The sequence below is a fragment of the Propithecus coquereli genome, unplaced genomic scaffold, assembly GCF_000956105.1.
Source record: "Propithecus coquereli isolate 6110/MARCELLA unplaced genomic scaffold, Pcoq_1.0 Scaffold256, whole genome shotgun sequence".
In the NCBI taxonomy this organism is placed as follows: domain Eukaryota; kingdom Metazoa; phylum Chordata; class Mammalia; order Primates; family Indriidae; genus Propithecus; species Propithecus coquereli.
The window spans coordinates 2121317-2146761 of record NW_012148130.1 but is presented as its reverse complement, the minus strand read 5'-3'; the positions used below and the strand labels follow the sequence as shown (position 1 = coordinate 2146761).

At 39.7% G+C, this 25445-nt stretch overlaps 1 protein-coding gene across 1 annotated transcript in view; it reads left to right on the top strand.

Annotated features, from left to right (window-relative positions):
• The first annotated feature begins 3144 nt into the window (after positions 1-3144).
• TECPR2 (tectonin beta-propeller repeat containing 2) overlaps positions 3145-25445 on the top strand; it is a 96483-nt gene continuing 74182 nt past the window's right edge. Inside the window, exons 1-3 of the mRNA XM_012647108.1 lie at positions 3145-3375; positions 22206-22334; positions 22726-22857. Of these exons, the coding sequence (XP_012502562.1) occupies positions 3157-3375; positions 22206-22334; positions 22726-22857 (480 nt within the window). The 5' untranslated portion in view covers positions 3145-3156. The remainder of the gene's footprint in view (positions 3376-22205; positions 22335-22725; positions 22858-25445) is intronic.

Here is a 25445-nt window from a genome sequence, read left to right as displayed (position 1 = left end):
GCACTTTTGAGGCGAGTCGCCCGACTCCCTTCTAGCCAGACTGCAGTGTCAAAGCCTTTCCTGTACAGAGATGATGGAGCTGTCAGTGAATGGTAGCAAATCAAGTGGATGAATTTTTGAAAGATAAATCTCTTAATTTGACAGAGCTACTTTGAGGAAAAAGATTTTTAAAGGTGGAAGTAACATTGGCTGACATTTATTTGTGAAGTGCTTAGTATTTCCACTTGATTCCAAGGAGATCTCATCAGCTTAAGCAGATAAGAAAGCACCTTCCGGAGACGGGGAGTAGTGTGAAGCGCAGGATGTGAGAGGCCGAGGCATGCTGTAATTAGAAGCAGTTCAGTGTGGCTGGAGTCTGGTTAGAGGTCCTGGGGCGACAGGGCCCAGCAGAGGCCAGATCAGCAAGGTTCTTGTAAGCCAGTGACACTCGGGCTTTAGCCAGAGTGGGATGGGGACCACTGGAGGGTGTTAAGCAGGGGTGTGACAAAGTCAGCTTTGCACACCAGGAAAATCCCTCTGTTTGCCAAGTGGGTGAGAGGGGAGTGGGAGGCAGGCAGATGAGCTGGCACCAGGAAGAGCTCCAGGTGAGAGGCCATGGTGGCCTGAGCTAGGGGATGGGCAACGGGATGTGTGCGAGATGTATCAGGGAGGCAAATGGACGGGCTTGATAATCGAATGGAGAGCCAGGGACATAGAGAGGAGAGAAGGAGGAATCGGGGACAATGCCCCTCTTCTGGCTGGGACAGCATGGCCCAAGCAGCTGGGTAGAAGATACAAAGATACAAAGCTAAGTGTTTTTAGACGTTGTTCATTTACTCTGTGTAATACATCTATGACGTAGGTTTTACTAAACCCATTTCAGATGGGTAAATGGAGATCTAGAGAGGTTACATCATTTTCCCAGTGTCCCCCACAGGTAGTTTTAGGATAGCATTGGGATTTGAACCCAGGTCTTTTTTACTCAGTGTCATTAACCACTCCACTGTGCTGCTTCTCCTCAGTGAAAAGAAGGTGACTTTTATGGCAGTGGATCTGAGACCTGGGACAGGCTGGGGTGGAACATGTGGGCTTACGTGAAAATTGGGTAAGGAGAGGGAGCAAAAAAGTCTTAGCAGGAGTGTTTGTTGAGTCTAAACTGTGTTTCCTAAACCTAGCACAGGAGGACAGTAAGGCAGTTGCTCTAGACTTGTTTTTCGGCCCGTCCCTGGACACTGCCTCTCCCTGTGGTAGAGTTTTGCTGGGAGTTGGCATCAGCCCGCTCCTTCCAGCTGAATGTCGAGTGAGGGGCAGCACGCGTGCTGCTGAGATAACAACACAGGGGCCCCTCGATGGAGGGGAGCACGCATCTTGTGTGCCTGCTGGGGACGCCTGTGCCCGGCCCCACACCCGGCTTTCCTCACTCATCTGGGCGCGGTGACTTACCGGCCTCTGGACATCCTTTGGAAAAACATGTTTGAGGCATAAATCGACATGACCATTCTGGAGGGCAATTTGGCAATACTTTTTTTTAATTCAATATTTTCACCTCTTGAAATATACTGCAAAAATATGTTCGGATATGTGTCTGTTTTTTATGATGGTAAAATTAAAACATTTTGGTTGAGAAAATTTTGGTTTATATATTGTGGGTTCTCTGAAGTTTTTCTGTGTGGTCACTAAAAATCACATCCTAGGAGAATATTTAGTCACGTGGAAAACGAGATTTATTAAGGGAAAAACTGTATGTGTGTATACACATGTATCTATAGCTGTCTCTATATATAGTATAGCTCTATGATGGGCTTGTGAGTGACTTCTGTTTACTTCTTTGTACCTTTCTCTATTAACCAATTTTTGATAGTGAACATTTATAACTGTTGTAAAAAGAAAATTTTATTTAAATAAATTGTGGCGCGTGTGTGCGCGCGTGCGCACGCACGTGTGCATGTGTACACATGTGTGGCAAGGACCTGACGGTGAAAAAGAACAAAAGCTGAGTGACACCTAGGGGAGGAACATTCTAGGTGGAGGGAACCAGCCAAACAAGGGCTGCTGGGTGAGAACGAGCTGGATGAATTTGATCAGAAGCGGACTGGTAAGTCAGCCAGTCAGCCAGCTGTATAGAACTAGAAAACCCACAGTTCAAAGAGACCACACAGCCACCAGGCAAGAAGCTTTCACTAGAGGAGCTTGAAAGTCTCAGTAGAACCCAAAAAACTAAAATATCCCTTCAAGTCTGATCAGGTCCAGAGAGCATCTGCCGGTACTTGTTGACCATCAGAGCCGTGATTGTGGTGCTGGCAAGTGTCCAGGACTTAGGGAAAAGAGCCAGGTTGAAGTCTCAGCTGTGTGGTCTTGGGTGAGTCTCGTGACCCTCTGGCCCTCAGTACCTTCTCAGAGTCGGGGATGATGCCACCTGCCTTGTAGGGTAGGGTAAGGATTCAGTGAGTGACGTGCTGAGTAAGGATTGAGTGTCTTCCTGAAAGGCAGCTTTGCGTCCACAGTGCGGAGAGGTGCGGGTCTCCGTGTGGAGCAGATGTGAGGTCCTGAGGAGGCTGCAGGCGTCCAGTGGGGGCCTGTTCTTCACTGGCTCGTTAACTGCATCTGGGATTGGTTCACTGTTCTCCCAGTGTCTGTCCTGTTTCCCTCTTCCATATTCTATCCAGCCTGGTGGGCTTCATAGTTCAGGAGGTTTTCAGTGACACCTTCTCTACACTCACTCTATTGCACACTGATCCCTCCTCTCCCTCTTCTCGTGGAGACCACAAATTAGCAACTAAGTACTTGTGGGTTTGTGTCTTCTCACTGTTTCATCTGCCTCCCTGTCTGGATCATAAGCTACTTGAGAGTAAGAACTGTTTTTGTATTCTTTCCACTCCTCCCTGGCATAGTATTTACTACAATGTGAATTATAGGGGCCAATACATATCGAAGTGCATTTTGAATTTAAATGCTCAGAAGTGATCTTAATGATACCTTGTTTACTTTGTTTAATTAAGCTCTAGCTATAATTTTTACCTGCCTAAAAGTTCCATGTTCCCACTATGAAACATTACTTCTCTTTGACGTGACTAGGCATTGAAAGAATTGTAATGTTTTGTTCTGTAGCCCCCAGGTTTCCCTAGATGACAGAAACATTCCTTTTCCTGCCTGAAATCATCTCTGGAAAGTGTGGCCATGGCATCCGTATCAGCGCCTGTTACATTCAGAGAGTTCTGCCCATTGTACTATCTCCTCAATGCCATTCCCACGAAGATCCAGAAGGGTTTCCGCTCGATGGTGGTCTACCTCACAGCCCTCGACACCAATGGGGACTACATCGCGGTGGGCAGCAGCATCGGCATGCTCTATCTGTACTGCCGGCACTTCAACCGCATGAGGAAGTACAACTTTGAGGTGAGCCTTACTTTTCTTTGTACTTCGGTACACATGAACCGTGGCTGATGTTTAGCATGCTTGTGTCCTAGGATGTGATCATTTACTTCTGAATTGCTAGAATATGGCCTTAATACCTCATCCAAACAACACTTTAAAACCATCTTTAACTGAGGTAGAATATAACTAAAAACATTGGTGTTCTTAACTTTTTTCCTGCCTCCAAAAACCTAGCATCACTTTCTTCTTCTTCTTTTTTCTTTTCTTTTCTTTTTTTTCTTAGAGACAGGATCTTGCTCTATTGCCCAGGGTAGAGTGCTTTAAAAGAGAACATTTTGTGTTTAACACTTACTATTGATAGAAAACTCTGGAAATAGTTACTTTTTTCCTAAGTGTTTTGTTTCTCAGAGTACCTTGACTGACTGACTTGAATAATCTCTAGTTATTCTCTTGAAATTATTACAAAAAGGGTATTTATATGAATATTGGTTAATTGCCAGAATATGCACATCTTTTTTTTAAAACCAAAACATTTATTGTGTGACTAATTACTGAAATTCTTAAAATGAACTGGACGCTGCAACAGCTGTCCTTTTAGGTTCAGCTGTTCTTCCTTCACAGAATCCATGCCTGAATCTGTGGTGTACAATTTTTAGGTGCCTCATCTGACCAGTCCTGGTGGTATTTCGTCTTTGAGCCTGGCACTCCAGTTATACTTTCTCTTGCACTTGGCAGGGTAGCCACATTTGCCACAGGTGGACTTCTGAAGGCGGTAGGCCTTAGATCCACAGTGGTGGTACGATGTATGCATCTTATTGTGGCGCTTTCCAAATAATGACATTCCCTTCATCATCTTGCTTCTGCAGCCGAGACCAAAGAGCCAGAATATGCAAATCTTAAATGAGATCACTTCTGCAGCATTGGGATCTTCACCGGTCTGTGTTCTGCATTGTCGTTGACTCAGGCATCTCTGTGGATTGCAGATATTGGTGGAGTCATTGTTTGACCATGTTATGGCTGACACCAAGTATTGATGAATTGCAATCTGATTCAGCCATTTAGTCAATTTCTGTAGTTTATTGACTACATGGCTTTTGTGAGAGACTCAAAGGCGACTGAGTTGTTGCTTCTACCTTCTGTCTGTGGTTAGTGGGCTTTTATGGACCAAGACAGGGCTTTCGTATGTAAGAGAAATGTTTACAAATACTTATGTTTTAATCAATATTCAATGTCTTAACGTTTTAATTTAAGTCAATATTCAATGTTTTAACATTTTAATTTTAAAAGTTTTTCTTAACATGAATGAGCTTCTGTGCTCATTTTAAAATAATAAAAATGGTTAGCACACAAAAAGCACTTACTATGGGCCGGGCGCGGTGGCTCACGCCTGTAATTCTAGCTCTCTGGGAGGCCAAGGCGGGCGGATTGTTTGAGCTCAGGAGTTCGAAACCAGCCTGAGCAAGAGCGAGACCCCGTCTCTACTAAAAATAGAAGGAAATTAATTGGACAACTAAAAATATATAGAAAAAATTAGCCAGGCATGGTGGCGCATGCCTGTAGTCCCAGCTACTCGGGAGGCTGAGGCAGGAGGATCGCTTGAGCCCAGGAGTTTGAGGTTGCTGTGAGCTAGGCTGATGGCATGGCACTCACTCTAGCCCGGGCAAAAGAGTGAGAATCTGTCTCAAAATAAAAAAAAAGCACTTACTATACATGAGACATTATTCTAAACTTTTACATATATTAGCTCATTTTATGCTCACAAAAATTGTATGAGATAGATGTTATTATTATTATCATCCCATTTTTTTTAAAAGTTTGGGGGTGGTGTCTGGATGGGAAAGAAGATGTCATCCCCATTTACCAGGGAGACAACTGAGGCACAGGAAAGGTACATGACTTGTCTAAGGTTGACAATTAGTAAATAGCAGCACCATCATCTGAACTTGGGCGGGCTGTCTCTAGAGTTAGAGTTGAATTAATATTTCTTGTATAAGAATTAGAATCACTGTTATTCCCTTTATTTGAATAATAGCTCATGGATTTGACTGATCAAATTCTCCAAACAGGAGGAAGAAGAGGAGGACAGAGAGGGAAAAATTTTTTTTAAATTCCCCAAACATTTAAACAGATTACATAGTTAATCTTTTTTAAAACTGTACTTATGAATTTAATATCTCTGAAATACTTTAAACACCACTTAACAACAGAGACTTGTGAATCCCCAACAGGATAAACCAAAAAAATCCATGCTCAGAGAAATCTTAAACTGCTAAAGACAAATAAAAATCTTAAAAATAGCCAGAGAAAAATGACATATTACCTGTAGGGGAACAATGATTTTGATGACTACACATTTCTTATCAGAAACCATGCAGGCTGGAAGACAGTAGCACAACATTTTTAAAGAGCTGAAAGAATCATCAACCCAGAATTCTTTACTCAGTGAAAATGTCTATCAAGAAATGTGAAATAAAGATATTTTTGGGTAAAGGAAAATTAAGAGGATTCATTGCCAGCAGACCTGCTCTAAAGTCATTGCTTGAAGAAATTCTTCAGACAAAAGGGAAGTTGGTACCTCAGGAATGAAGGAGGAACAATAGTAAATACCTGGGTAAATACAATAGGTTATTTTTCTCCTACTGAATTCTTTAAAATATATTTGACAGTTGAAAGCAAAAATTATAACTGATTGAGTTTTCAATGTGTATAGATGTAGTAATATATAAGATGAGTATAATATAAGGTGGGGAGAGTAAGTCGACCTATAGGTCTGTACATTCTACTTGAAGCAAGTAAGATTCGAAGTAGATTTTGAGAAACTACATATACTGTATACATATACTGTATTCCCTAGAGCAACGACTCTACAATGATGTAAATGAAAATGAAATTGTGAAAAATTTTCACACAACTCTCAGGAAAGCAGCAAAGGGAAAACAAAGGAAGGAAAAACAAAAGGAACAAACAAAACAAATAAAATGATAGGCCTAAATCCAAACATACTAATAGTTATATTAAATGCAAATGATCTAAATGTATCGATTAAAAGAAATTATCAAAGTGGATTAAAAAAACATGAACTAACTGTATGCCATCTATAAGAAATTCAATTCAAATATAATGCTATATGTAGGTTTGAAATTAAAAAGATGGAAAAAGATACACTGTAGAAATGCTAATCGATAGAAAGTTGGAGTGGCTATATTAATATCAAGGTTGTCTTTAGAGCAAAAAAATAACTAGGGATAAAGAGAGACACTACATAATAGTAACAGGCTCAGTTCACCGAGAAGACATAGCAGTCCTAAATGTGTGTGCCCGTTAACAACAGAGCTTCACAAAACACTAAGCAAAAATTAACATAACTGAGAGAAATAATAGACAAATCCACAATTATAGTTGGAGATTTCAATATTCCTCAGTAATAGTAGTAGTAGACATAAATCAACAAAAATATAGAAGAACTGAACAGCACTATCAACCAACTTGATCTAATTGACATTTATAGAACATTCCACCCAACAATAGCTGAATACATGTTCTTTATAAGCACACACAGAACAGTCACCAGTATAGATCATATCCTGAGTTATGAAACATACCTCAACAAATTTAAATTAGACCAGGCTTTCCAGGCCCCTGTGTTTTACTTTGTTTTGTTTTTTGACTTTTTAATTGAAATATAGTTTACATAAAATATACAAATCTTAAATTTACAACATGATGAATTTGTATGTATACACCTGTGTTAATCACCCAGATCAAGATATAGAACATTTACAGCACCCCAGAAGATTCTCTTGTGCCACCTCCCAATCAGTACCCCTCCCCAAGGTAACTACTCTTCTGACTTCTAACATTATAGAGTAGTTTAGCTAGCGTCTTTGGTTTTGATTCACTATTAGGTAACCTCCGACATTAAGGTTTAGTGTGCGTTAGTGGAGTTTGGACTCCTTACTCAGATAGAAATTACAACCCAGTTCTCTTTTGTAAGCACATGTGTCTCATTGATCACCACTTTATTGTCTTTTTTAGGATGTTATTTATTTATTTAATTTTTTAGAGATGGGGTCTTGCTATGTATCCCAGGCTGGCCTCAATCTCCTGGGCTCAAGTGATCCCCCTGCCTCAGCCTCCCGAGTAGCTGAGATTGTAGGTAGGCACCACTGCACCCGACATACTGTCTTTATTAAAGAACTATATAACTATTTTAAAAATTTCAGCCACCAAACTGAAAAAAACCTAAAATTAAAGAAACAAGAGTTTTGTGCTTCCTGGAATGAAACTACAGATTACACCTGACTGCTAATTTTACAATTTTAACTAGAATTAGTTTTCTATATTTATTGAATATGTCTTAGTCCGTCTTTTGTTCCTATAACAGAATACCTGAGGCTGGTAATTTATAAAGAGGTTTATTTGGCTCACAATTATTTGGAAAGTCCAAGATTGGGCAGCGGCATTTCGTGAGGGTCTCATGCTGTTTCCACTCCTGGTGTAAGTTGGAAGCAGAGTGGGTATATGCAAAGAGATCACATGGTAAGAGAGGACTCAAGAGAGGGAAACCAAGGAAGCTAGAGTCTTTTAACACCTCGCTCTTGGGAACTAATCCAGTCCTGTGAGAGTGAGAACTCACTCACCTCGGAGGGAGGGAGTTCATTTATTCATGAGGAATCTGCCGCCTGGACCCAAACACCTCTCACTAGGCCCCACCTCCAAATTTCAACATCAGTTTTGGTGGGAGTAAACCACATCCAAACCAGAGCATGTGTGATGAGCCCCATGAGCTTTGAAGAAATACGGTGTGATGGGACAGCCTCCCTAGGGTCAACCAGAGTTTGGGGGAAGCCAGCGCAAATTAGTGGACCCAGCAGACTAGAAGAGGACTCTGGAAAAACCTCATGTAAAGATTTTTAGCTAGTTTTTCTTTACTGGAGGACCTTAAAAAATGTATTTTAGTGGTGCAAAAATCCACACTTGGTAGCCTTGAGTATCCAAAGCATTTTTTGAGTGCCCATTGTGTATAGAATCCGAAACTTATGATTGTGGAGAATCAAAGGAAGTATAAAATTTCTGTTTTGGAAAGAAAACAGAATTTAGTTAGAATATTAGAGTTTGAAGACAAAACTATGTATCTATGTAAGACACATAGGAAAAGATTGGAGGAACTTTCATCATGATTACTTTAGGTGAAGATTGAAAATGGGATTGGGTAAGAGAGGAAGTATGGAAGGAAAGTATCTTTTGTTTTAAAACTCTAAATACTGTGGAATTACTAGCATTTTTGGTAACAAGAATATATTCATATAGTACGTGTCTAAACACAACAACACAAAGATATATTTTGCACTTTGGCTTCAGTTAAATATTTATGTTGTCATTTTTGTCATCAGATTGGACTGTGTCTTAGAATCATTGGTACAATCCCCATGTTTTACAGATAAAGAAACAGTAAAGTTCCTGCAGGAGGCCACAAATCTGGTCGTCTAATCAGTACACTGACTTCTAACAAGAGGAGGCAGGTCTTCCATGCAAATCTGTGGATTTAGAGGAAAATAAAAGCCAGATTCATGGTCTCTATGGGATGTCCAACTGAAAAGTTAAAGATGAATCGACTAGTTTGGGGAAAATCTTAGATTTTATGGGAAGGTAAATAAAAATGTAAGTTAGTTTACCCTCATAAATTCATGTATGGCATAGTTGAAGGATCATATTTTTAAATGAAGTTAGGTTCCTAACGAAGAAAGCAGACCTTTTATGTGGTAAATATAGCCTTGCATGTGTTTTCAAAAATAGAGCTTTTGGAAACATTTTTTCCACAGAAGTTAGTGGGAGGGGGCAGATGGAAACACAAGAAATTCTTCCTCCCTAGTGCCAAAAGCACTAAGAAAATGTTGCAAGGAGCTAATAACAAGTACAAAAATGTTATAAACTTGTTAAATATACCCTCTTCTTAGCATTCAGCAAATTGTTGAAATGTGCACTAACCACAGCATGATACTTGATGGCAGAATGCTAGTTTGCGTTTCTGCAGCTTTTCCACGCTTACTCTGCCGGTGAATTCATTCAACAAGTATTTATTGAGTGCATAGTATGTGCTTGGCCCATTTAGTTCCCAGAGATGGAGTAGAGAGCACAGTAGGCAGTCTCTGCAATCGTGGGGCTTTGGGTCTAACAGGGAGAATCAGAGAAATACAAAAGAGAAGTCAACCGGATAGATAAACAAACAAACCACCGTGGTGATGGGAAGTGCTAAGGGAAAACCAGAGAAGAGGATGAGGAGTACCAAGAGGGGTGGCTGCAGTTTTCAGTAGAACTCCAGGGAAGGTCTGTCCAAGAAGGTGACAGTTAAACAAAGACCTAAAGAGAGTGACCAGCATGCCATGGTGATAATGTCTAGGGCAGAATATTCCAGGAGGAAGGAAGGAAAGGCCTTGAGCCTGAAACCTGTCTGGGATATGTTTTAAAGTGATACAGAAATGAGAGTTTTTGTCTTACCTTAGCAGCCAAGGTGCATTTGCCCAGTGCCTTCCCTTGTCTTTCCCTATGGAAAACCCTTAGATTTGGTGATTAGGAGCCTGTGATACCTACGTTCTGATTTGTTGGTAGCATTACAATATAGGGCTTCACTGGTGTCCTTAGTGTGGATTACTCCATTCATTGGTTGCTGGACATTTAGCTTTCAAATATTTTTAAACAGCAACTCACAGTAAAAAAAACGGAAAACAAAAGACAACATTTTATTAGATGTCCCTTCTGCCTGAATTTACCTAACTTCAATTTAATTCCAACAGTTTTTTTTTTTTAATGGCAAATGACAAAGCTGGTTTTAAAATGTTGATGAAATTGTAAAGGGTAGAATAGTCAAGATACTAGGGATAAAGCAGCACCAGCTGGGAGAAGTTGTGCTGTTGGAGAACAGCACTCATAAAGCCTCAGTAATCCAGGGAGTGCGGTGTTAGCACGAGAAAAGATAAATAGGCCATTGGAACAGATTAGAGAAGTCAGAAGACCTACAAGTATGTGGATACTTGAGTAATCGCAAATGCAGCACTACAGAGTTTTTTCTAATAAATTATGTGGGACAATTGGATATGAGTATAGGAGAAAAATGAAACTGGATCTCTTACTTCACTTTGTTATTTTGTCTCAACGCTTTAAGTGTCATACCACTGTCTTTTGACTTCTGCTGGCAGTCTGATTGGGTTCCATCATGGGTAATTTGTCCAGTCTCTTTCTTTTTAAGATCTTCTCTAGGCCTAGGCTCTCAGCTCCTCCCTTCAACTCCAGGGGACATTCCCTACTCCATTTTGATCTACAGAGTTAAGAAAATTATTCCAGAAAAACAGATGCCTTTGTTTAGCTTTCAGATCATTAAAAAGTTATATGAATATTGAAACATTAAACATTTATTCTTTGTTAGTAAAAGAAAGAAAACAGTGAAATAATTCTTAAGAATTGAATTAATTCATATCTTATTTGATCTTCTGAAATATTTCACAATATTTCAGATCTGTTAGTTATTTGGTATTCTAGCAGTTTCTACTGAAGGTTAAACTTTGGCCTACTAAAAGAAGCTCATAAAGAAAGCCTTGTCAGACTTCACAGTTCCCATGAACCTGCTTACAAAGAACACTTTTTCCTGATGTGGTTTTGTCCTGTGTATAAAGGGAAAACTGCCTGCCAAGGACCTAAGAAGGTTAGCTGAATGCTATCCTAATGGTGAGGTATTTGCCAGGAAACCATTCCTGGAAACTTTCAAATCAAAAGCCCTTTTTTTCCTTAAATTTTTTGATTACTGGGTGTTTGGTCCAGGAAGTTACGTTGCTGCAATAAGGGCAACAATAAATGCCCCCTAGGAAGTTGGAAAGAGGGAAATCAGAGAGTTAAACACACGATAGTTGACATCAGAGATGAGCAAAGTCATCTTCAAGAGACAGAAGAATGGCTACTCAGACAGAATAAGACTGAACTCTCCTTATCAAGAAGGAAGAGGGTGTATAGTCTGCTATGTAACTTGGGAAAACTAGATCAGGCTGAATTGTTTGTGCAGTGGGAGAGATTGCTTTGAGTGCTGTGATTCTCCCTGGCGCGGCTGGCTCTGGGCAGAGATCTGTGTTTCACGTGACTCATGCAGTGGGACCCTTCCTGCGATCTAACATTTAGAATGCTTTCATCAGAAATTGTGCCATGTTTGCCAAGCAGCTTTTGGACTGAAACACATAGATCGACCAGTGGGGGAAGAATATATAGGTTGTACCTATCTAGCATTCTGGTTTGTATGAGCATTACTTCATTGCAAAATAATAATTTGGCTTTTTGACTTAAACTACAATCTCTTGGGCATTAAATGATCGTGAGACAACCTCCCTGGGCTGATTAACAGCAGGACACTAAAAAGATTCAGGATTTGGGTCAGAAGGCTGAGGACCAGACCCTTCCTGTGCTAATTCACCAGTGTGAATCTGTGTGCTCGGTAAAACTGTACACTATCGTGTTTAAGGACACGTGCACATGTGGTAAAGCTATGAATAAAAGCAAGGGAATAATTAATGCTACTTTCAGGAGAGTGGTTGGGGTCGCCTATGCAGTCAGGGAGAGGCACACAAGAACTTCAAAAGTGCTGTTAATGGCCCCTTTCCCACGCTAGATGGGGAGTCCATGGGTGCTCATTTTATGATAATCCTTTAAGCTGTACATGTTTTGTGTAGTCATGTATGTATGATCATATTTCATTATTTTAAAAAATGAAAACAAAGAGAATACCATAAAATGAGGCACTTTGTATTTAGCCAGTGAGCATCCTAAAGGCAGTAACCGTGCTTGCCCCCAACCCTTTCTGCACCTGGCAGAGCTGACCATGTCCTGCCTGTGACCCGCTTGTACATGGATGTCTTTTTCTGTTTTTGTTTTTTGTTTTACCGACTGAGCTAGCCGGGCATACATGGATGTCATTGTCAGTAATGCTTTGTTCTTATATTTGCTGGTGAATCTTGCTCCTGTTCCCAGACTGAAAGCAGCACCCTCGTCTGTGTCCCCCACACAAAGCATAGTGAAGTCATCCGTAAGCACTTAACTGTTCAACCCTGCTTCAGTGCACATCTCATTTTAAACTTTAACAATTCTTTTAATAGGCTAGTTGATGTTATTAAAGTTTATCTCTGTGAGTGGACTTCTATGGAAAACAATACTAGATATTTTAATGACAGTGCAGTAAAAATCCATTTTTAAGTATGTTAAATGAAGGATTGGTTTTATGAAATAGAAATACTGCTAAAAGAGATATTAATGGTGGCTGGGCGCGGTGGCTCACCCCTGTAATCCTAGCACTCTGGGAGGCCGAGGCAGGAGGATTGCTTGAGGTCAGGAGTTCGAGACCAGCCTGAGCAATAGTGAGACCCCATCTCTACTAAAAATAGAAAAAAAAAGTAGCCGGGCGTGGCGGCACACCTGTATAGTCCCAGCTACTCAGGAGGCTGAGGCAGGAGGATTGCTTAAGCCCAGGAGTTTGAGGTTGCCATGAGCTAGGCTGATGCCATGGCACTCTAGCCTGGGCAATATAGCGAGACTCTCAAATATAAAAATTAAAAAAAGATATTAATGGTGAATTTGAGCCTGGAGTGCTTGAGTATCCTAACAGTGGTTTTGTGTATCCTAATTCATTCATAATAAATAACCATTAGGCTGGGCGTGGTGGCTTATGCCTGTAATCTCAGCTCTTTGGGAGGCTGAGGCAGAATTGCTTGGGGCCAGGAGTTTGAGGCCAGCCTGGGCAACGTAGCGTGACCCCCATCTCTACAAAAAATTTTTTAAAAATTAACAGGGTGTGGTGGTACATGCCTGTGGTCTGAGTTACTGGGGAGACCGAGGCAGGAGGGAGGATTGCTTGAGCCTAGGAGTTTGAGGCTGCAGTGAGCTATGATCACACCATTGTACTCCAGCCTGGGCAACAGAGCGAGACCCTATCTTTAAAAAATTGAATAAATAATTATCAAATATTTTATCTCTTTAAATAAAATAAAATTTTTGTTAATGTCTTTCCGCTCTATATATCCCTTGCTAGTACCCTAATTTCAGTTACTCTCTTCTGCTGTAGGGAAGGTAATTGATGATGGCTCAAACCGCCACACTAAATCCACCACTGTGTTTGTGCCAGGGCCGGACTTCCTACTGCTGTTCCCAGCCAATGGACTGATTGTAGCAGGGACACTGAGGCAGGCCCAGTGCTATGAAACAGGGGACTCCTCTGACATGTGACCTTGGCTCTAGATGACCCCATTAACTTGGCCAAAACTTTAAATTGTACTGCAGTCTGAAATTTACCTATCCAACTCTCCTTCCTTCTCTCTTTTCTTCCCAGGTTACAGACCTGTGTTGTGATCTGACAGTTCTTCCTGCCTCCTCCAACTACTTCTCCTTTTTCCCTCACAGGTGTTTTCCAAGTAGATATTTTGCTCATCTAATTCCATCGTTAGGGCCTGCTTTTCAGTGGACACAAACTGATTTAATGGTATCATTCAAGTTTTTCAGGTCTTCCATAGCCTTACTGATATTTTTGTCTACTTGTTCTGTCAACTACTATGACAGGAGTGTTGAACTCTCCAACTGAAATTTTGCATTTATTTTTTTTAGTTCTGTCAGTTTTTGCTTTATGTTTTTTGGTTTTTTTTTGAGACAGTCTTGCTCTGTTGCCCCAGCTAGAGTGTAGTGGAGTCATCATAGCTCACTGCAACCTCAAACTCCTGGACTCAAGTGATCCTCTTGTCTCAGCCTCCCAAGTAGCTGGGACTATAGGCATGTGCCACCACACCAGCTAATTTTTTTCTATTTTTAGTAGAGATGGGGTCTCACTTTTGCTCAGGCTGGTCTTGAACTCCTGACCTTAAGCGATCTTCCTGCATTGGCCTCCCAGAGTGCTAGGATTGCAGGGGTGCTTTATGTATTTTTAAACTTTTGATAAAATATACATAATATAAAATTTCCCATTTTAACCATTTTTAAGTGTACAGTTCAATGGCATTAAGTACATTCAATATTGTTGTATTGCATCATGTATTTTAAAGCTCTGTTATTAGGTACCTACACATTTAAGAGTGTTATGTCTTCTTGTTGAATTGATCCTTTTATCACTATCAAATTTCTCTTTTTATCTGTGGTAATATTCCTTGTCTACTTTTTCTGGTATTAATATAATCACTCCTGCTTTTTTTGTTTTTTTTTTTGTTTTGTTTTTTTTGAGACAGGGTCTTGCTATGTTGCCCAGGCTGGTCTCGAACTCCTGGCCTCAAGGATCCTCCCACCCCAGCCTCCCAAAGTGTTGAGATTATAGGCATGAACCACTATGCTTGGTTGCTTTGGTCTATCTTTTTCCATTCTCCTATTTTTACCTTATCTGTCCTTTTATATCTAAAGTGCATTTCTTATATATAGTATCAAGTTGGGTCTTACTTTTTTATCCAATTTGACAATCTCTGCCTCCTAATTGGAGTCTTTAGACCATTTATATTTAATGTAATTATTGATATGGTTGTGTTTAAGTCACAGTTTACTGACCTCAGCACCATTGACACTTTGGCCTGAGTGTGCTGCCTGTATATTGTAAGATGTTTAGCTGCATCCTTGACTTTTACCTAGTAGGTGTCAGTAGTGTCTCCCAAGTTGTAACACCCTCCAGACATTGCCACATGTCCCATGGGGGCTGTACATCTCTTCTTCCTATTTTTTCTTTTCATCTCTCTTTGTTGCATAGTAGATGATTTCCTCATGTCTGTCGTTCAGTTCAATACTTTCCAGCCTGTGACTAATTTGCTATTCATTCCATCCAGTGAGATTTTAAATTCTCTTGGTTCTTTTCATTTCTCTCTATTTCTGATAGTTGCTTGTTCGTTGCTTACGTCCATTTACTTTTTTATTTTTTTAAGCACTTTAAGCATATTTCTTTTATGTTCTACGTCTGTTCAATCTAAATGAAATACTTGGGGTTTGTGAGTGCCATTATTGCTTGTTTTAGTTGACTGTTCTTCATGGGGCCTACTTCCTTGTGGTAATTTCTAATTGTGAGCTATTTAGCTGATCCTAACATCTGAGAATCCTGAGGGACCTAGGTGGAGACTGTGTCCCGCAGATGGGGTGAATGTTTGCCAGTGCCAGGTACCTTGGAGTGCCACCAACGCGGAAGCACTTCAGATTAACTGTCGAGGTGGAGCTTCCTTTGAGTGGAAAGGGAGAATAAAAAATTCAGAGTGATGCTGAATAGGGCAGGCCTGTGATTAGAGATTCTCAGCAAAGATTCTTTTGTTCAATTCAGTCAGTGCCTGAGATAAGACAGATTTCCTTGTCAGCTCCATTTGCCAGCAAATTGATTTTTCTGTGGCTTACTGTTTCCCTTAGGGCTAGGCCTCTGGGGTTCTGGCTTCTGCGGAGAATACAGTTCCAGCTCCCCCCCTCATCTGCTCAGCTTGGAAAACAGAGACTCTAGGTGTTTGCCAGATGGTGGCAGGGTAGGGTGTAGCTTCAGGGCTTACTTTTGTTCTGATCTGGCAGCATTCTTTTTGTTTTTGGCTCCTGTGGATTTTCCTTACTTCCTTGAAAACTCAGCTGTGCATTTAAAAGGATATGTTATGTATTTTACTCAGCATTTCTGGGTGTTTGCAGAGCATTGTTTTTGGAATAGCTAGACTATTGTATTGTGCAAAGTTGAGGCCTCATATTCTGTTTCTATCTGAACTGTAGTTAAATGTTGATAATCTGATTCTTGGGATGTTTTGGTTCTTAGATTAAGAACCATGACATTTATTAATAATCATATTAAATAACATTAACTCAAGCCTAGCACACTGGTTTATTAAAAAGCACATGTACAAGCAATGCATATAGATACTGAGGCTTCTGGCCCACCTAAGTGATTATTTTTATTTTGGAATTGAAGATCATTCAGAAATACTATACAACCATTTTGAACTTACGCTGTGACATAGCAAGATCTCTAGTAAGTCATTTTAATTCTTGATGTGGTGGTTTGTATAGTGACAGATTCCTAGGGAAAATGTTTTCTTTCCAACATCCTGCTACCATGTCAGGACTCTGTGTATCTAAAACATGTTATGTCACCTTCTGCCTTCAAAGCAATACCAATGAATGCTGCTAATGGTACCATCGATCTCATGTTACTCAACTCCAAGTCATAAAAGTCCTTTTTGTTCTCCTTCCTCTTCGCAAGCCTACCAAGCTATCCATTAACAAGCCCTTTGGATTCACTCACAGAAAAGCCTAGAGCGCAGAGGAGAGCAGGGCCTCTGGAGAGAGCCGGACTTGTGTGTGAATCCTGACTCTTGATTCTCACTAGTTGTGCAACCTTAGACCAATTACTTAACCTCTCTGGAGCTCAGCCCCTTGTTTGTGAAATGAGGATAACTATAGCACCCTCATAGATTGTCTGAGGATTCAGTAAAGCATGTAAAGCACTTAATATGGTGCCTGCCACAGGAGAATAAAGAAGAGATGCTGTGCTGTTTTCATTGTTACCATTCTAACAAGGTCAGTTGATGGAACCCTCTTCATCATGGTTTTCCTGCCTTCATGCACATTCTATTTACCATTTTTCTAGACTAGGCCCTTACTTAACTCCAGTCTGAACTCTTGCAAAAGGTTCCCAGCTGGTCTTCCTGCCTGGCCCCACTCCCTCCATTCTCCCTCCTGCTCCTAATCATGGTTATCAGATGCCTCTGACTAATACACTGGCCAAATCAGGAATCTTCAAGGGATCCCCTTTTCCTTCCTGTAGCTTAAGATCCGAATCTCTTACCTTATACCATGATCTGGTGCTAGATATATTTATAGCCTATGAAAATACCCTAAAAGCTGTAAAGTACCAGATGAAAGTGAGCTCCATCACTACCACCCCCACTCTCTGTAGGCGGCTCTTTGTGTGCCTGTTTCATTGCTACAGCTAAACTTTAAGAGTGCTGGGACTGTGACCTACTTTAGCTTGTATTGCTACAGCAACTCACTGGGTACACAGAATGAGGAGGGTATTCATACATATTTGGCAGGTTGATTACTATATAAATTACTACGTCAGAGATTTAAATGGTTTACTGGAGATACTGCCATAACTGTCAAACAGTTGTGTACTTTTTCTGAATGAATAGTTTCGAAATAAAAAAGGTAGCTCAGGCCAGAAGCCGGAACGTTTGTGAGCAATGCTTATAAATGTGCTTTTTACTGAACCGACATATTAAGCTTGAGTCAATGCTATTTAATATAATTATTGATCTAAGAACCAAAACACACCAGGAATCAGTTTTTAAGTCAATTTTGGGTGTATCATCTCATTAATCCTTTCAGCAGACCTATGAGGCAGGTAGATTATGAACAGGTATCACTTCACAATGGTTGAATGACTTGTTCACGTGGAGACGGGTAAAGTATACCTTGCGTTCAGGGTAGCTCTTCTGACTCCAGACTCCTGGTGTTTTTGTGGGGAGGGGAGGAAACACCTCTTCTGTCAAATCGCCTTAATAAGAATTCGGTATATTCATACTTGATTGATCAGCATTTCCCTCATTAGAAATGAGGGTTTTTTGATTGTTTTTGTCATTTCAAAGATTAAAAACTTAGAAAGGAAGGAGAGGATTCTGGGAAGATGATAGAATTGGAAGTACCAGTAATTTCTCTCTATGCTTAGACCTGGCCTCTACTAAAAATAGAAAAATTAGCCGGGCGTGGTGGCACATGCCTGTAGTTCCAGCTACTCGGGAGGCTGAGGCAGGAGAATCACTTGAGCCCAGGAGTTTGAGGTTGCTGTGAGCTAGGCTGGCACCACCACACTCTCGCCTGGGCAACAGAATGAGACTCTGTCTCAAAAAATAAATAGATAGATAGATAGACAGACCTGCCCTGAAAGAAATACTCAAGAGAGTCCTGCAGGGGGAAATGAGAGGACATTGGACAGTAGCTCAAAGCCATATGAAGAAATGAAGATCTCAATAAAAGTAAGTATGTGGGTAATTATAACAGCTAATGTTATTGTAAGAATGGTTTGTAACTGTGCTTCTTGTTTTCTACATGATTTAAGAGACAAAAATATTTTTTTAGTTAGTCTAAAAGCTAGTATTATTGTAACTTTGGTTTATAAGTCCTCCCCTCACCCCTTCCTTCTCCCCTCCCACCCCGAGACAGGATCTTGCTCTGTCACCCAGGCTGGAGTGCAATGTTGTGATCATAGCTCACTGTAACCTCCAACTCCTGCCTAAGCTTCCTGAGTAGCTAGGACTATACCACATTTGACTAACTTTTTTTCTTTCTTTTTTTTCCTTTTTTCAAGAGATGGGGTTTTGCTGTATTGCCCAGGCTGGTCTTGAACTCCTGACCTCAAGTGATCCTCCTGCCTCGGCCTCCCGAAGTGCTGGGATTACAGTCGTGAGCCACCACACTTGGCCTATAAAGCCCTAATTTGTTTTCTACATAATTTAAAAGAATTTCCAAAGCATTTAAAATGAATTATTTACCTTATATTTTGGGGCATACAATTTGTAAAGATATAATTTTGTGACATAAACAAAAAAAAGTTGAGGACTGAGGTGTAAAGGAGCAGAGTTTTTGTATGTTATTAAAGTTAAGCTGGTATAAATTCAAATTAGTGTTATAACTTTAGAATGTTAAATGTAATCCCATGGTAATGAAAAAGGAAATCCCTGTAAAATATACACAAAAGAAATTTAAATGTTTCAGTACAAAAAAACTAAACACAGAAGAAGACAGTAATGCCAGAAAGGGAAAAAAAGCTATAAGGCATATACAAAACAAATAGCAAAATGATAGAAATACATATTCCCTTATGAGAACTTTAAATGTGAATGGATTAAACTCTAATCAAAAGACCAAGATGATCAAAATGGATAAAAAAATAATCTAACTTTATACTGGGTACATAAGACTCACTTTAGATCCAAAGACACAAATAGGTTGCAGGTGTCTGCAGGATGGAAAAAGATATTCCATGCAAATAGTAACCAAAATAGATTGGAGTGGCTATACTAATATCATACAAAAGAGACTTTAAATCAAAAAGATTACAAGAGACAAAGAAGGACATCATATATTAATAAAAGACTCACTATGGCAAAAAGACATAACAATTATAAACATTTAAATATCTAATAATGAGACCACTGAAACATACAAAGGAAGAATTTACAGAATTACAGGCAGAAATAAATAGTTCTACAATAAAAGAAACTTTTCATATCTCTCCTCTGAATAATAGGTAGAAAAGCCAGACAGAAGATAAATAAGGAAACTTAACACATTAACCAACTAGCTCTAACAAACATATACAGAACATTCTACCAACAACGGTAGCATACACGTTTTTCTCAAATGCACATGGAACGTTTTTCAGGAGAGATCAAATTAGGCCACAGATTAAATGTCAATAGATTTAAAAAGATAGATATCACACAAAGTATCTTCTTTTCACAACCATAACAGGTTAAAGTTAGAATAACAACAGAAGGGAAACTGGAAAATTCACAAATTTATATAAATTAAACACCCTCTTGAGTCAGTGAAGAAATCAGAAGGGAAATTAGAAAATACTTAGCAATGAATGAGAATGAAAATATAACATGCCAAAATTTATGGGATGCAACCAATTCAGTGCTGAGGGGGAAATTTATAGCTTTAAATGCATACATTAAAAAAAATAAGAAAAGCCTCAAATTAGCACCTAACTTTACAGCATAAGGAACTAGAAAAGGAAGAAAAACAAAACCCAAAGCTTCCAGAAGGAAGGAAATAATAAAGATTAGAGCAGAGGTAAATGAAATAGAGACTGAAAAACAATAGAGAAAATCAATGAAACCAAAAGTTGGAACTTCGAAAAGATCAACAAAATTGACAAACCTTTAGCCAGATGGACTAAGAAAAAATGAGAGGCTGGATGCTGTCGTTCACGCCTGTAATCCTAGCACTTTGGGAGGCTGAGGCTGGAGGATCGCTTGAGGCCAGGAGTTCAGCATGAAAAAAAATAAAATACTTAGGAATTAACCAAGGAGGTGAAAGACTTGTACAATGAAAACTATAAAACGTTGCTGAAAGAAATTAAAGAAGATAAAAATAAATGGAAACGTGTCCATAGATTGGAAGACTTAGTGTTGTTAGGATGTCCGTACTACCTAAAGCAATCTACAGATTCAATGCAGTCTCTATCAAACTCCCAAGGCCGTTTTTGTTTTGTTTTTGTTTTTGTTTTTTGCAGAAATATAAAAACCCATTCTAAAATTCATGTGGAATTTCAAGAGACCCTGAAAAGCCAAACCAATCTTGAGAAAGAACAAAGCTGGAGATCTCACACTTCCTGAATTCACAATTTACTGCAAAGCTATAGTAATCAAAACAATGTGGTACTGATATAAAGATAGACATATAGACCAACAAAATAAATAGCCTGGAAATAAACCCTCTCATATATAATCAAATGATTTATTTTATTTTTAGAGATGGGATCTTACTGTGTTGCCCAGGCTGGTCCCAAACTCCTGGGCTCAAGCGATCTTCCTGCCTCAGCCTCCATAGTAGCTGTGACTACAGGTGCACAACAGTATGCCTAGTAAAAAAGCAGCCCACAGAATGGGAGAAAATATTTGAGAATCATATATCTGATAAGGAATTAATATCTAGAATATAACGAGAACTCCTAAACCTCAACAATAACCAAAAAACCCAATTCAAAAATGGGCAAAGGACTTGAATAGACATTTCTCCAGAAAAGATAAACAAATGGCCAACAAACACATGAAAAGATGCTCAACATCACTGATTATTAAGGAAATGCAAATTAAAACTATATCTCCCACCCATTAGGGTGGCTGTTATCAAAAGGACAGGAAATAACAAGCATTAGTGAGGATGTGAGAAATTGGAATTCTCGTGCACTGTTGGTGGGAATGTAAGATGTTGGAAGACTATGGAAAACAGTATGGTGGTTCCTCAAAAAATTAAAAATAGACTTACCATATGATCCCACAATTCCACTTCTGAGTATATATCCAAAAGAATTGAAAGCAGTCCTGGAGAACATTTAGGGGATTATAAAAAAAAAAATCGAAAGCAAGATCTCAAAGAAATATTTGTACAGAATTATTCACAATAGCTAAAACGGGGAAGTAACCCAAGTGTCCATAGACAGATGAATGGATAAACAAAATGTGGTAAATACATACAAGGGAGTATTACTCAGTCTTAAATAGGAAGGAAGTTCTAATGTACGCTACAACATGGATGAACCTTGAGGACATTGTGTTAAGTCAAATAAGTCAGAAAAAAGACAAATACTGTATGGTTCCACCTGTATGAGGTACTCAGAGTAGTCCAAATCACAAAGTTAGAAAGTAGAACGGTGGTTGCCAGGTGTTAGGGGAGGGATGAAGAGGGAATTACTATTTAATGGGTATAGAGTTGCAGTTTTACAAGATTAAATGAGTCCTGGAGATGGATGGTGGTGAAGGTTGCACAACATCATTAATGTGTTGAATACCACTGAAGTGTATACCTAAAAATGGAAATTTTATGTTGTGTGTATTTTAACATAATGAAAAATTGGAGGATGTGGACTCTAGAAAGGAAAAGGAGTTTTGTTTTTTTTTTTAACAGATTTATCTTTCTGACTTGTATACATTTCTAATCAGGAATGTATGTGTGGGCTGTAGCTTGATGAAGTTTTTCACTCCTCTGGTAATGTCTTTTTTGTTTTACATTTCAAAGCCCACCTATTCGCTGGTGTGTAATGGTCCAAAAAAAAAAAGCCTACCTGGTTACAGATTCGTATGTTTGAATGTCTCCTCTTGCAGGGGAGAACAGAGCCCATCACTGTGGTGAAGCTGCTAAGCTGCTTCGATGACCTTGTGGCAGCAGGTACAGCCTCGGGCAGGGTCGCAGTGTTTCAGCTTGTGTCCTCCTTGCCAGGGAGAAATAAGCAGGTAAGAACTCATCATTTTAGCACTTTTTGGCTTCTTGGCAATTCCTCATGGATTTTAAAATGAGAAATCCTCATCTGCCTTGAAAATGTGTGCTCAGAAAAGCTTAACATTGTGCTGTTTATAATCAGATAACATTTTTGTTCCTGGTTGGACACTTGGCATAAAACTCATATGGGTAATTTCAATCTTGCTCAATACTCTCTTGGTGTGTTCTCTGTGGGTTTTGAGGGTGAATAAACAGATGGAACCTCGTGCAGGGTTCTGCATGGGAAACAAGATTGGGAAAACCAGCTCTTCCATAAATAGGAGCAATTGTGTATTACCTTGCCACATACCCCAGCTCACAGCATTTATCCTTTTCTGTGTGTGTATTTTTATCATTTATTCATAGCTTCGGAGGTTTGATGTCACTGGTATTCACAAAAATAGCATTACAGCTCTGGCTTGGAGCCCCAATGGAATGAAATTGTTCTCTGGAGATGACAAAGGGAAAATTGTTTATTCTTCTCTGGATCTCGACCAGGTAAAATTATTTTCAGAAATATTGTTGGCTCTTGCCTTCTTACATTTGGAAAAATCATAGTTGTATTCATATTCATAATTGTATTTTTAGTTAGCTTATATTCTCGATCATAGTCCCTTCATAATCTCAATTGTTATTTGTAGCATTTTCTACTACTTTTGTGACTAAAAAGTTGGCCTATTAGAACATTTACTTTTTTCATTCTGTTATATATTACTACTGCTTTAAAAAGAAGCTGTCATCATTCCTAATTCCTTGAAAGGTTAGTAGGAGTGATGCCAGGCATTTGCCAGTCATAACTATGGACAAAGGTCCGTGATTTCAGTGGATGGGGAACTCACCACTAGCCACACCTGGCCTGTGCGAGATGATGTCATGTGACAGTGACAGAGGAAAAGGTTAGCAGCAGCGCGGTGCTCAGCCCCCACCTTGTGAGGATTTCATTTAATCCTTAGAACAGCACTTGGAGCTATGTGTTCTTATTCCCAAGCAAATGACAAAGAAACTGGAGCTCCAAGAGCTCCGGTAACGAGCCAGGAGTGCAAGCTCACACCTGGCAGGGCTCACTTGCAAGCCAAGGTTCTGCTCCAAAGCCCACGCCTTTTGCGCTGCATGTGTGCCTTTATGATTGCCTGTGTTTTCTTTGTTTGTCATGTTTCTGCCAGCTGGACTGAACTCCTTAGTGGCATGATCCTTTCTTTTTCACATTTTTAGCCTTCATTCTTTGTGCATTGTAGGAATTCAGCAATTATTAGCTTAGTGACTTTCAGTGCCTCTGATCCAAGACTGACCTATTCAGATGTTCTCTGGGAGTGGTTCTCAAACTTTCTAGCCTCAGGACCCCTTTACACTGTTAGAAAGAGGACCCCACAGAGCTTTTGTTTGTATGGGTTATATTTAACAAGTACACTGGGTTAGAAGGTAAAACTGAGAGGTGGCTTTGTGGCGCAATGGACTGCTAGAGGCTGGAGGCATTCAAAGAAATTAAAACTGAGAAATTTTAAAATATTAGTTCTATTTTGAAATAATAATACACTCATTATATGTTAACATAAATAACATTTTTGTGAAAATATTTTCAGAACAAGTGAGAAGAGTGGCAAGAGTGGCATTGCTTTATATTTTTACAAATCTCTTTACTATCTGGCTTAATAGAAGACAGTTGGATTCTGCATTCAATCCATTGAAATACATTAGTTGAAGTATATGAAGAAAATCTGTCTTCACACAGACATGTGTAGTTGGAAATGGGAGGAGTATTTTGATAGGCTTCTCAGATAATTTTGACTATTCTTCTTTAATAATATCCTCAAATTGACAAATGGTAGTTTCTTTAAAGGTTATAATTACAAATGACAAATGGTAGTTTCTTTAAAGGTTACAATGTGGAATCTGAAACCATATGGATGTATTTTTCATGCTCTGTTACATTAAAATCAGTTTTACCCATGCATGATTTTGTAGCATTTCATATTGATCATTTGGAAAATACTGGTTCACAGTGATGCAGTGCTTCCAAGTACTGACACATTTTATTATACAGTATCAAAAAACCACCTTTGTTAATATCACTAGCATTCTGATCAGAAAAGTCTCTTGCTATTGAGAACGTTCTCTCCCCCCCGCCACCCGAGACAGAGTCTCATTCTGTCACCCAGGCTAGAGTGCAGTGGCTTCATCGTAGCTCACTGCAGCCTCAAACTTCTAGGTTCAAAGGATCCTCCTGCCTCAGCCTCCTGAGTAGCTGGGACTACAGGCGTATACCATGCCCTCTGGCTAATTTTTCTATTTTTAGTAGCGACTAGGTCTTGCTCCTGCTCAGGCTGGTCTCGAAGTCCTGAGCTCAAGTGATCCTCCACCTTGTTCTCCCAGAGTGCTAGGATCACAGGCATGAACCACTGCACCTGGCCTGCTATCGAGAATCTTGTCAACTTCAAGGACAGATACAAGTTTTCAAAATTCTAATCTTCGCTTGAAATCAGCAAATGCTATCACTTGTTTTCCTTGAATTGACAAGCTCACTTTTGGGTTTTTGGTTTTTTTGAGAAAATGTCTGCCAAATACCCAAGTTTGAATAATTATAGTATTTCAAGTAAAAATGGTGTTCTGTGAAACAAGCTCGGCTCGTATTTCTAACAATTGCACAAGTGTTTTTCCTTGAGAGACCCAGTGAACTTCAGTGTGCAGCAGAAGGGCTGTGTGCCCTTTTGTCAACTTAGAATACAAAAATACCTGTCCTTAGGAAAATGTTTTGTTAAGGTTATTAAGGGTCCAGTGTTGTTGTACGTTCCTGCTGCCACAGCCATAGTTACTGGTACGTATCTTCTGCCTCGCCCCACCCGCGCCTGGCCCTGTGAGCAGGCTTGTGAGGAGACAGACAGAAAGCTTCTCAGGCACCGCCCCTCAGGAAATGGAGAAAAAATCAGAATCGGAAAACACTGTTCATAATTTTTTATCCAAAGTGTCTAATAATTTTTTTCTTTGAGACAGAGTCTCACTTTGTTGCCTGTCTGATAATTTTTTTAAAAGACGTAAATGCTGGCGAGGCACGGTGGCTCATGCCTGTAATCCTAGCACTCTGGGAGGCC